This window comes from Peromyscus californicus, unplaced genomic scaffold (assembly GCF_007827085.1).
Source record: "Peromyscus californicus insignis strain IS unplaced genomic scaffold, ASM782708v3 Scaffold_7__1_contigs__length_154581171, whole genome shotgun sequence".
Taxonomy (NCBI): domain Eukaryota; kingdom Metazoa; phylum Chordata; class Mammalia; order Rodentia; family Cricetidae; genus Peromyscus; species Peromyscus californicus.
The window spans coordinates 47850946-47864626 of NW_026294595.1; the positions used below are offsets into that span (position 1 = coordinate 47850946).

Genomic DNA, 13681 nt, shown 5'->3' on the forward strand with positions numbered 1-13681 from the left:
TTCATTTTAAAGTTGTTTTTATTTTATGTGTATGGGTGTTATCCCTCTACGTTATCTGGGCACCTGTGCATGTAGTGCTGTAGAGGCCAGAAGACGGCACTGGGGCCTCTGAAATCGGAGTTACAGATGGGTGTGGGCGGTGGGAATCTGAGCCAGGTCCTCTAGAAGAACCATCAGTGCTCTTGACTACCGAGCCATCTCCAGCCCCGATTAATAGGTTCTTAACAATTCTCCAACTACTGAAAAAAACTTTTGCTATGAAACTGTTCAATCTATACTCAAGAGAAGAAGCATAATGAATGTTTATGCATTTACTATTACATCTATTCCCTTTAGGGTGAGACAGTATGTGAATCTAAATCCAGGTGTTAAGTGAGTGCTCTACCATTAACCAGCACCTCCGGCCACCTGACTTATTCCCCATATAATATTTAAAAAATAAATCCTGCTAATTCTTTAGTATTTATCTCTTTAATCTAATCCAGTGTACAATCTTCATTCAATTTTCCCAATTGTCTCAAAAAAAAAAAAAGGCTCAAATCACAAGCCTATTTCATAAAGAACAGGAATAGTATCAGTACTTTAAACTTCACATAATTTATAAGTGTTTGAAACCTTTTATTTTATTTTAGGTAACCTCGATGTGATCTAAACTATAAACATTTTTTAACTTCATCTATGTGTATAAGTGCAGGCAACTTCAGAGGCCAGGGCATTAGATCACTCTGAGCTGGAGGTACAGGCAGATGTGAATCTTCCAAGGGTGCTTGGAACTGAACTCAGGTCCTTCGGGGAGCAGTGCACGCCCTTACTGCAGAGCCACCTCTCCAGCCCATAAATGTTGGACACAGCAAATGCTGTCAAAGAAAGCTTAACAGCTTAAGTTTCCTTGTGACTTACAAGCAAAGACACCCCTTTAAGAAGTACTTAGTAACTTCCGTGATTGTTCAAAGGTCTCCAGAACCCCTACCTTGCTAGCTTAAGCAGAGCTTCAGCTGTCAGTGTGACACAGCCCACAGTTATCTGAGGGCTCTGCAATAAGAGACTGACGTGATTGACTGGCCAGAGTGCAGCCCACCCTCGAGCATGTGGTCCTGGGCTATGTCTAAAGGGTGAGCACAAGCCAGAGGAACCAAGCCTGTAAGCAGCGTTCCTCCATGGTTCTTGCTTCCAGCTCTGGCCTGAGTTCCTGTTTGGCTTCCCTCAGTGTAGGACTGTACCCTGTAAGATGGAGTAGCTGCTCCCTCTCCAGCTTGTCTTGGTGTTAGTCACAGGAAGAGAGAGACAAACTGAACAGGAGTAAAGTGACTGTATGACCAAACTGTCACCCTGTGACGTCAACACAGCGGAGGAGCAGAGCCTCCGAGAATGGGGAGACTGAGTGCTGTAAGTAGCAACACCCTCTTGGAACCTCAGGCTTCTTTACAGTCAGAATGGCTGAGAGGATGACATGAGGACTACGCAGGGCTAAGAACAGACCTTAGATCCTGGACAAAAGACAACGGAACCCACCATAAGCTCCTTTTTTTAATGAGACTGAGGACCAAAGTCAGTCTAAAACCAGTACACAAAACCCACTTATTTTCTAACCACACCCTCAGCACGAGGGACAGAGAACATTACCTTATACACCTCACTAAAGCCACCTCTTCCAAGCAGATGAAGTAATAAATATCTTTCATTTAACGTTGGATGATCTTTGAACCTTCAAAAGGAAGGGAGAAAAGACTATTTAGGCACATTAAAAGAATACAAGGAGTTCTGTGTACATCACTGCCCACTCTTTACAGCTCCCAGCTGTCTGTTTCTGTTTCTCTGCTATTCATTTCGCATACCAGTCAGCAGTTGCTTCTATTCCCTCTCCATCTTTCTACAAAATATCACCTGGGTTAAGCTTCAGCACTTACAAAGTGTAACTACAACAGCTAGCCACTAACAGCACCTTCTTAAAGACCCTCAATTACGCTCTATAGGAAACCCTTATTCCTCATAAACCACTTTTCTTGCAAAAATATACATTTATATTGAGTCATGAGTGATCAATATTTTATAGTACTGACTTGTATTTAAAAATAACTGTATTTATCAACTGATTTTTGTTCATGGTTATTATCTTAGTTCATCAATTTTGAAAGTAAGAATTAAAAAAAAAACTTTAAAAAAATCACTCTCAAGTAATACATACTACCATTACTAGTTAGTGTTTATTGTAACTGCTATACATTAAAGTTAACACGTGCTATCATTACTAGTTAGTGTTTATTGTAACTGCTATACATTAAAGTTAACACGTGCTATCATTACTAGTTAGTGTTTATTGTAACTGCTATACATTAAAGTCAACACGTGCTATCATTACTAGTTGGTGTTTATTGTAACTGCTATACATTAAAGTTAACACGTGCTACCATTACTAGTTAGTGTTTATTGTAACTGCTATACATTAAAGTTAACACGTGCTATCATTACTTGTTAGTGTTTATTGTAACTGCTATACATTAAAGTCAACACATGCTATCATTACTAGTTGGTGTTTATTGTAACTGCTATACATTAAAGTTAACACGTGCTACCATTACTAGTTAGTGTTTATTGTAACTGCTATACATTAAAGTCAACACATGCTATCATTACTAGTTGGTGTTTATTGTAACTGCTATACATTAAAGTTAACACGTGCTACCATTACTAGTTAGTGTTTATTGTAACTGCTATACATTAAAGTTAACACGTGCTACCATTACTAATTAGTGTTTATTGTAACTGCTATACATTAAAGTTAACACGTGCTATCATTACTTGTTAGTGCTTTTCGTACCTGTACATATTAAGCAACCTACATAATAAGTTCATTTGTTTAGTTCTCAAGCAATCCTATAAAACAAAGTCTCTCTGTGTCTGTTTACAGATGAGGGCTCAGACTGGGTAAACTGTCTGTACAAGGTTAGCAGTAAGACATGGAAGGGCTTGCCAGAAAAACACAGTTTCCAAAATTTATACTCTGACAGCAACAGCTTTAAAATGCCAGGTGTAAATAAACCGATTTGTCTAATTTCCTGAAAATTAGTTGAATATAAGTTAGCAAAGTTTCTCTTGAAAACTGTAGAAAACAGATTTCTGCTTAGACTGGAGTACACTATAAAACTGTAACAATTTACTTTCTCTTAACTTCTTAAACTACAGCCACAAATACTAAACTTAATTTTCAAAGAAAGTTCATTTTCAATTAGTTTATCCCACTTGTTTTATTAAGACTTTAATCTGATAGAATTTAGGGTGTTCTCTATTAATTCATTTCTCTCACATGCTAAAGTGATGTTTATGAACTACACATCTACAGATGATCACAAGGTCCCGCTGTAAGCAAGGCGTTCACATTTCACAAGAGAAAATACATATGAAGTCATGCAGCTTTACATTACATCTCTGCCTTCGAGATCAAGTGTTAACAGACACATTTCTCTCCTACACTCTAACAAATGAAGATCCAGTAAACACAGGTTATTTATTAATGTACCACCCAAGACACTCATTCTAATAATTAGATTTAAACCAGAGACTACAATTTACAGTTCTTTCCATTTTTCTTCCTATATTGTATGACTTTAGATACATAACTTGTAATACTTTCTCCTTCATTCCTGTACCATTAATTTTGACATTCAGTCAAGAAATATCTATTAGGTGCCTACCATGTCCCAGGCACTGTCTTAGGTTTGATTAATACAAGGAGAGGAAAATAATGATCTTGTTCAGAAAGCTTACAGGTTATGGGGAGGAGACAGATAATCAATAATCAAAGAACAAACAGACAGTGACAATCATCATGGAAAATTAAAGAAAAGGATGTGAAAGGGGAAATGAGGTGAAGCAGAGACAGGCGGTCTGTCTGTCTAGGGAGCATTTGGTGTGAAAAACAAGAAAGCCCCCAGATATTCAGAAGGGGACTAGGAGAAATAGGATGGGGAGGGAGCTGGGGGTCAGACCACACAGACATCCACCAGTAACACACTGAATTTTTCTATGTGTACAGAGATGGCTGACAAAGAAAACGTTTATGTTTTCCATGGGAGAGGAACGGGGACTTCTGTCATGTACAACTGTGGCGACTTACTGTGAATTATCCTCATTGTTTATTCTCTTGAGCTCTCGTATGTGAAGATTCCTGACTCTTTCCAAACGCTCCAGCTCCGCCTGGATTTCAGCTTCTTCCTGAAGATGAAGAGAGGAAACTCTAACAAGCTCTGCTTATTTTACCCATATATCCATTTTCACAGCAACGAAAACAACAGTGTATTACAAAGTACCACTGAGTTGGAAGACCAGAGTGCTCTCTTGGCGCCTCAGAGACACAAGAGCAAAGGCCTATTGCAGGGTCCGTCCTCTACCAAAAGCTGCACCTAATGAAAAGCCCACAGTGACTCTGTACTCCAAAGAATCTATTTTGATAATGTCTAAACTGAGTGACTGCAAGGCAGTATGAAGCTGGCTGGTCATCACACAAGATGGATTCCCAAATCTTAATTTAAGAGAAACAAATTTACTAACACAAAGTAAATAAAGGTATTTTTAAATAACCATTAAAGGGACTAGCTAGAACCTTATAAAATCTGGAATACAAGTACATTCAAACACAATTGTGGGATAAATCCCTATAATCTTCAAGACACATTCAAGCAAATTTATGAACAGCAATGGCAGATCCTCAGTTACCAGAGCTGATGAAGGCCGAGTCCTAAAGATGTACTTCAAAAGCATTCAGTATAAAGATGTTGATATATGCATTTTCATGTCTTTATGTGTACTGGTGTTTTGCCTGTGAGGGTATAGAATCCCCTAGAACTGGAGTTCTGAGAAATATTGGGTTCTTGAGAGATTTTTTTTTTCTTCAAAAAGATAAACAGTCTTTCTTGTTGGTACTGGAGAGCATAAAGGGCCTCTTGCATGCCAGGCAAGCATTTTAACACTGAGCTACACTCCTTGCTTTTAGCTAAGCTTTCTTAAGTGAAACCTCATCATTTACTATGGCTTCAGTCAGTTATTTTTAGGAGGTATACGATACAATATTATGTATCTCAGGTTGGCCTCAAACTTAACCTTCTGCTTTACGTCCCCCTGTACCCCAAACACCCCAAGTGCTAAGAGCAACATCATTCAACAATCAAAACTCACTGGACAAACAGGAAATGGATTGAAAAGCTTTGGAACAATGGATTCAGACCACAGCTAGCCTGGCTGTCCTAATTTTGTCATATAAAGTAGAAAAAACTAGCCCCTTAGATAGGTGAAAAGCATGGTAAACAATCTAGAAGAGGTTGACAGTTCTCTTCACATGACTACCATGTGGTAGTTAGGCTGGTGAATGTTCAAAGGGTCTGATCATGCGCATCAAGCCTATCAGAATAGCAACCAGAACACCTGTTGCAATTTTACTTGGAATTACTGCATGGTGATACAATTTCAACAGTGTCTTTCCAGAAATTTAATCTTAACCATTGAATTACAAGATTCACCTAGACTGCTGAACAGAGTAACACTTGCTTTATAGTCTTCAGTTATCTGTATAATAGAGGTAACCTGTGGATAAAGTTTCTAAAGGAAGGATGAACTATATTTACACTTCACATCTGGTAACTTTGCAATTCTTAGACTTTAAAACAAAGGACATACTCTAGGAGGAATACAGTTCTGCAACTTTTAAGTAATTTCTCTCAAATTTCACTGAGAAAAAGTATATTGTTATAGAGTGAATAGTTTTCCCTCAAATTCATACACTGAGGCCTTAATTCCCCAAACAAACCATGTACAAGCCAGGAAGAGGGTCTTCTCTAAAAGCAAACTCCACTAAACCCTGATCTAGATCCCGAAACAAGAAACTACACTTGGTCGCTCAAGCCACCAGTCTGGTATTCTCAGATACTTTCCAAAGGTCTGTCCTATACCTATCTTCTTATTGCTTGAGAATGACATTCATCTTTTTCAGTGCGTTCAGAAGTGAGCATAATCTGACTTCACAGCTAATCATAGAATGGTATCCTCACACTCACAGAAAACCCAGGTCAAATTAATAAACTAAGAGAATCTAACCAACTACTTTGTTTCACTGGACATTATGGCGCACACCTTTAGTTTCAGCACTCCAGAGGCAGAAATCTGAGTTCAAGGCCAGTCTGGATTACAGAGCAAGCTCTGGGCCAGACAAGGTTGCACAGTGAGATCCTATCTCAAAAACAGTTCTAATTCTGGGTTCAACCACTAGCTAGCCAGTTACTTAAAGCAGAGAGACTCTCTGTAGGCAGTTACAGAATAGAAAGAACACCAATAAGAACAGATTGCATTAAAGAGCAGTGGGTTTCATGATCAAACACAAAATAAAAGAACACAGCTCTTCTCTATTCAAGCCAAAAATGGAAGCAACTGGCAATTTCATAATACATACTGCAGTGGTTTACAGCACCTTCAAACAATGTTAGCGCTCTAATATACATCACAAAGATCAAGTCATATAAACAGCAGAAGACCTCAATACCACCTCATTAGATGACCCGCAAAAAATACTACTTTCCAATATATATTTTTTTTTCAAGGCAGGGTTTCTCTATGTAGGCCCAGCTGTCCTCGAACTCACAAGATCCATCTGCCTCTGCCTCCTGAGTGCGGGGATTAAAGGTGTGCACCACCACCATCTGGCACTTTCCAATATTTTTAATGAAAAATAAGTCCCATGACCACTTCAACAGAACAATTTGTCTCTTAACAGATCTTCAGCACAAAAATGTATCTTATTCATAATTAGTCTCTTTTGGCAACATAATATTCCCTGGTTCATGAGTTATATCCAGTCCAGTCTACTCTCTTGCCTCCAACTCCTGTGTCCTTCCATTACCTCTTGAATTCATGACTTCTTTACATACACACACACACACACACACACACACACACACACACACACACACACACACACACACACGGAGAGAGAGAGCTCTATCAATTATTTACTTCAAATTTATCCTTTTTATGTAGATATAGGAGACATGAACCAAAGGAAATACGAACCAACAGCTGAACAATTATTACAGTACAGAGCAGGTCTGATGTGATCTCAGCTGTCACACTTGACGGTGTAGCTGGGAAAGGAGGAAGAAGAGGTGAAGGCCCTGGGTGTCACAGTTATTTTCTTTTCTAACTACACATGGCTGTTCTGGTTGTTTCTCACTGACAGGAACACTCTCTTTCCTGATGTCTTCCTCTTCCCCACTCATTTTCTTCATTTTCTCTTAACAGAGAGGGTGTGTGAGGGTGTGGGTCTGTTTTACTTTCTCTTCAAATGTACAAATAGATACACTGAAACTTTTTTTTTCCCCCTCGGAGACAGAGTTTCTCTGTGTAGCTTTGCGCCTTTCCTGGAACTCACTCTGTAGCCCAGGCTGGCCTCACAGTGATCCACCTTCCTCTGCCTCCCAAGTGCTGGGATTAAAGGCATGCACCACCACCGCCCAGCTCCACTGAAACTTTTAACTGGGCATGAATGCTAAACAAGACAGGTTTGTTCCTATGCAAGCTTCTCCATTTTACATAAACAAAGCAAAGCCTTGTCTAAGCAGCTCCAAATAAATGTAAGAATCCCAATGCCTGGCAAATTTAAAGTATAATATTTAGTATTTGTATTATAGGGGAATCCCTTAAATACTAAGCAGGGTGCTGACACTGTCTAGCAGGCCCATGTACAGTAGATGGCACAGTACAGTGTAGTCCTTTCTTCCAGTTTTCCATGGCCTTTGAACCCTTTTCAGAAGACTGGTGGATCATATACCCTTAAAAAAACAGTATAAAAAGTTAACTTCCTACTCGACAACGGGAAGGGGTCAGCCTTGACATACTGAGCATGTGTGTACATGTAAAAGCACAGATTTATAATTTTGACTGGAAATGGCCAGTAGCCAAGAAAGTAAGTATTCTTTATGAAACAGTGACTTCTAGATTAAACAACTCTGTGCTAAGTGAGGAAAATTCGACTTGCAATATTAAAACAGCAACAAAAAATAACGTGTGTGTGTGTGTGTGTGTGTGTGTGTGTGTGTGTGTGTGTGTGTAGTCAAAGGTGATCTTGAACTCCCAATCCTCCTTGGATAATATGCACGCACTAGCACCTCCAGATGCTAGGGTTATAACTCTAGATTCATGCATGCCAGGCAAACACTCTACCAAGTGAGCACATCCCTGGCCCCACAAAAATGTTTAAATCCTACTGCTTAACCAAGTAAATTAATATAGTAAACACCAAAGAAAGGAAACTTTGCCTCTAAATTTTCCTTTTGGTAAGTGACTATCATCTACTACCAAGTCAGGGATCTGATTCTAAGAACCAGACTTTTCCACATCTCCGGCAAGGAGGAGGTGGACCATAAACAACAGAGCTTCCAGTTACAGCTAGTTCCATGCTGTCAGCAACCATCCTTCAAAATCTACTCAGGTTTAAGTAGGAAGAAATAGTAAGGACAAAATGTCAACTAGGAATCCCAATGTGCTTCTCAGCACCTTTCTTGCCCACACACAGCCAGAAGCCTCATGACATTCTTCCTGGGCTTGACTGTGACTTTTTCAAACACAGAGCATTTTCCACCAATGTCCCCTGAAAACTACTCCTACTCCTGCAAGAGTAGAACCCTGTGTCATAGTTTACAGAAACATCATGTGTCTGTGGTTCACCTTTAAGTAAGAGAATTTTCAAAAGATTTCTTTTGGTTATAGCCACAAATATAGAAGTTAACACACAGATCTAAAGATAAAGCTGTCCATATTACACTGCCCATTATTTTCATTCAAAACTAAAATGAGAAGAAATGTCACATATGGAACTTATTTTCGTGGTCATACTAAGGATTTGATAAATTGGATGATACTGAGTATTCTAAAAGGCTGAAAGAGATACCAAAGTTGGTCAGGAATATGTGGAGTCAATTCACCTAAAACCAACGCCCTGCATTCTCCACTGTTCAAAAGGCTTGTAGGCAATCCAGTCTTGTCCGTTTCAACTGGCTGCATGTTCCACTGTGAGGAGTGAGAAAAGAGCTGTGAGCCTGTTCTCGGCCTGTAAAGAGTTCACCATGGAGGTTAGTACTGATGCTGCTGCTGCTGCCTGTCACTGCTTGTCTCTCTTTGCAGGTGCCACGATCGGTCAGAGAACAGGATGTCAGTGGCAGAGTGTTGTTGCTACACTGTTATCTCTTCAGAAGGAGGCACAAGGAGAGACGAATGCCACATCGCAAGGAGCAGAGGAGAAAGAGAGAAAGAAATGTGTCAGGTGGCACGTTGGATGTGATTCTGTTTCAGTAGAGACTGAGATGACCGTCAATTGCTTAGCTGACTGCTCCAGGCTGATACCTTTGTGTCTGCTGAGGATTCTTGCTAGCCCTATTTCAACTACAGATTGGTCTTGTCTCCTCAATAAAACTTCTGCCACTTAAACCAGGTCTTACAAATCTGTCTCCGTCTCTCTCTTTTTCACACACACACACACACACACACACCTCATTCCCCAATCCCTCCTTTACTATTTAGTATCTGATACTGAGACATCAAACTTTCTAGCATTCTCTTCAAATAACCACATATCTAAACTACAAATCTGAAAAGAAGAGAACAATGGGTATAATAATGCACATCTTTAGTCCCAGCACTTGGGAGGCAGAGGTAGGCAAATCTTCGAGTTCCAGGCCAGTCAGGGTATATAGTGAGACACTGTCCCAAAACACCCAAGACAGAAACTAGAGAACAAAGAGCAACTATATCCACACGTTGTTCACCTTATAAACTTATGGGAATAGCCACTGAAAAGGAGGCAGAGAGAACCTAACTGGCTGGTGGCCACTGACTGTGTTACTCCATGTAAAGCACGTGGCATTCATAAAGCTTAAGCTGAAGTTCACTTGAAAGAGTCATTACAAGCTGGGCAACTCCCAGCACTCGGGAGGCAGAGGTGGGAAGATCTGAGTTCGAAGCCAGCCTAGTTTACATAGTGAGTTCACAACAGCCAGGGCTATATAGAGGCAGCCTGCCTAAAAGAAAGAAAGAATTATTGCAATTTGTCTTAACAGAAAAAAAAGAAGAAAAAGGAAAAAAGGTCATCATGTATAATTCCGTTGACATGGGACTGAGAATCACGCCTTCACAGACATGGTAAAGAAATAAGCTGCTTATGTGAGCAATGACAGCATAATTCTTCTCTTTATAAATATTACAGAACTTTTTTGGTGCATATTGCTGAGGCTGGAACCCAGGCCTCAAATAGAACAGGAGAGTCTTCTGTATTCGGGGATTTTGTGTGTGTGTGTGTGTGTGTGTGTGTGTGTGTGTGTGTGTTTGGGGGGATGTGCATGAGTCTCACTGTGTAGAGGGTGCATGGTGAGTCCTCCCCCTTCAGTCACCTATGTTCTGGGGACACACAAGTGTGTCACCATGCCTGGTTAAGAATCACTGCTATACTGAGAGATACTACAGTGACCCTCCTGATCCCAGAAGACAAACTTAACACTAAGCCCTTAAGTTTATGATTTCATTTTTGGAGGCAATTTTGGTTCATTTACTTTAAGCCACATACCTTTGAAGGTTCCTGCTTGACTTTATCACGCTTTAAAACTGTATTTTCTACGACTACAGAGTGGCATAGATATAAATAGAACATTATAATTCATTTAATACTGAATAAGCTTCTCTATACTGTTTACCTCTTCAATCATTAGAATATGAAATGCATATGAATAGATCATGAACTACATCACATCACAAATTATCCATTTTAAGCAGCTAATGGACCTTCTATTCTCATGGTGTCCGATTTCCTAACAAGAAATATGCTTGTAATTTAGGGTCAACGAACCTAATATAATAATCCTACTTTATGTTAAGAGTTTATTTCAGGGAGAGACAGGGAGAGAGAGAAGGACAGAGGGAGGGAGGAAAGAACATGTCTGGCTTCACATCCATGCCCTTATCTGACCTGCTATTTGCTCGGCAGGTTCCACAAACACCAAGTACTCACAGATCAGAAAATACCCAGTGTATGGGAGAAACTATGCACTCACAGCTGAGGTATGCTCTGCCAGCTACCAAACCCAGAAGCTTAGGAATCGCTAAGACAGAATTTTCTTGTCAATCAAGCCTGTCCTCTGTGTGTTGAGTCTCTCTCTTTTTTCTTACAAACAGAATGACCTCCTTTCCAGCTGTGCTTTAGGAACTCTTTCTACTACAAATGAAGTTACTGCTATTCCTTCCTGTCTAACTGGACAACTAAACACAAACACCCAGTGAAAGCAGCGGCTCCTACTTAGTCACTCTCTAGGGGACATTATTGCTCAGTTTCATCATCTCCATGCACGGCCAGCAACGGCCTTCATAGACATATTCACTCTTTTCATCTAAAACCGTCCCTGAGAAGAGAACTGGAAGGACTTAAGCCTCTCAGCATTGTGAGTTGACACTTTGCCCACACTATTTCATGGTGGAGAACAACAAAAAAAGGAGAGTTATGTTGGGAACTAGTCAAGTAGATGTTAAAAACCTAAGACTCACAGCACATGTGATACATAAACTGGGGAAATGCAGACAAAGTGATCAGAGAGAAGACAGTTATTAGAAAAGAATGAGAAGCCTGGTGGGGGCGCACACCTTTAATCCCAGCACTCAGGAGGCAGAGGCAGGTGATCTCTGAGTTTGAGGCTAGCCTGATCTATAGAACGAGTTCCAGGACAGGATCCAAAAGCTAAAGAGAGAAAGCTTGTCTCAAAAACCAAAACCAAAAAAAAAAGAAGAAGAAAAGAAAGAGTAAATATGAAAAATGTAGACTATCAAACAGTGGGAAAGAGGGCAAGATGGGGGGGGTAGGTCAAAAGGTGAGGTAGTCTATAACAGTGTACAAATGCTACTGAGTAATGAGACATGGAGGTAGACATTACTTGAAAAAATAAAGCATTGTTCATAGAGACCAAATATTTTCAAAATACCCCAAACTCAATCATCAACCAACAAAATAATAAACCCTTCTCTGAATGCTTTCAAAAGTGTACTTTTAAAAAATACATAGAGGAATACTGACTTAACCATTATAAAATTTTAGTTTTATCCAATAAAATAAAGTAGATATTAAGAATGTCATTGTTAGAGTAATTTAAATTTGCTACCAAATGTGAGAACAGTGACCCCCAGACAAAGCTCTAAGTACACCTTCAGTAGCACAGCACCTAAGAATTCTCTCAGCAACAGTGTAGTAATTAGCACACAGTCTCAGTAGCACTGTAATTAAGGATTTCCTCGGCCAAGGTACAAGCAATCAAACACACAGTATCCCTTTACTATAAAGACTGGCCAGAAAACACATGCTAAATTTTTCTGTATTTAAACGAAAGCACTAAAATGCTTGAGGACGTTTATTTTTTACTTCTATGTTCATGTGTGTACACACCACACATGTCACAGCACAAGTGTGGAGGTCAAAGGACAGCGCCGGAGTCATTCTGCTTCTTCTAGCATGTAGATCGTGGGTGCCAGGCGGCGGCAAGCACCCTGCTTGCCTGCTGAGCCGTTTGACTTGCCCTTGGTAAGTTTGAACATGGGGCATCAAACATATCTCTATTTAACAACACAGCTTAGGTGGACATACAGATACTTGTAACTCATCTGTACTAAAGATCCCCTCCTACCTCACAGTTCATTAATAGCTGCATTATTGCTACAGCTCCATCTACAGCTCCATCCGCTATGGGCAACACACTGCAGCTGTAGTACGTCTCACCAAGCAGGAGAAAACTAAACAACCACAGTAGAACAGGAGTATGTTGGGGAAGCAGAAGAGGGCCAAAATCATTTCGGGATTCACTGTTCAGGTAATTTAGACTGATGCTTTCTGAGCAGTGGCAGAGGCAAATGTGGCATAGTAGCAGTCACTGGAGTTTTCTGCATGCTAACCAAATGGCAGATGGGAAACATCTCAAACAGGGCTTAATATGCAGTTCAACAGCAGCTGCATCTACCATATGGGGTCCTCAGTCCTACGCCATCCCATTTGTCAGAGATGATGTCATAGACATTATCTTCACTTAGTTCAGTTGTGTCTATACATCTATCTATATTTAAAAAAAATTAAATAACTGAAAAGCAGGAAGCAGAAGAAAACAATGGCAAGAAGAAAATTTTTGGTTTGTTCATAACTTCATTTTGAAAGGAAAACAATCTCTACTAGTATTTGAAAATGACTTTCATCAAACTCAGAGCTATAAAAACAAAGGACTGATACAGTTTCAAAGCTTATCAATAAGTACAAAGTGATCTAGTAACAAAAACTTAACAACACACAGCAAACAATTTTTCAATTGTATCACTTCATACTAGATCATTTAGGTTATAAATGTCCTGCTTATGTATTTTGATAAAAAATTTAAACAGTTAATATTGAATAAACTAAGAATTAAGCCAAAGAAATGAATGCAGTTCTCCACTCTTGACAACAAACTAGAGACCCAGCATGGCTGCACGTACCTTTTTGAGATGTCCTAGTCTAAGTTTGAAAATTTCCTCTTGTTCATGATATTCTGCCAGAGTCAGCCTGCCAAAAGGGAGAGTTTAATTCTACATTGAGATTAATGCTTAGTACTTTTTAAAAATTAAAAACAAAACATGAAAAAAA

The 13681-nt window shown here is 39.6% G+C and overlaps 1 protein-coding gene across 1 annotated transcript in view; it reads right to left on the minus strand.

The window, feature by feature from the left end:
• The window catches only part of Tlk1 (tousled like kinase 1), a 134556-nt gene that overhangs the window by 7782 nt on the left and 113093 nt on the right, over positions 1-13681 (minus strand). The window contains exons 12-14 of the mRNA XM_052726394.1: positions 13534-13600; positions 4115-4212; positions 1624-1705 (exon numbers count right to left, since the gene is read on the minus strand). Coding sequence (XP_052582354.1) covers positions 1624-1705; positions 4115-4212; positions 13534-13600 — 247 coding nt within the window. The remainder of the gene's footprint in view (positions 1-1623; positions 1706-4114; positions 4213-13533; positions 13601-13681) is intronic.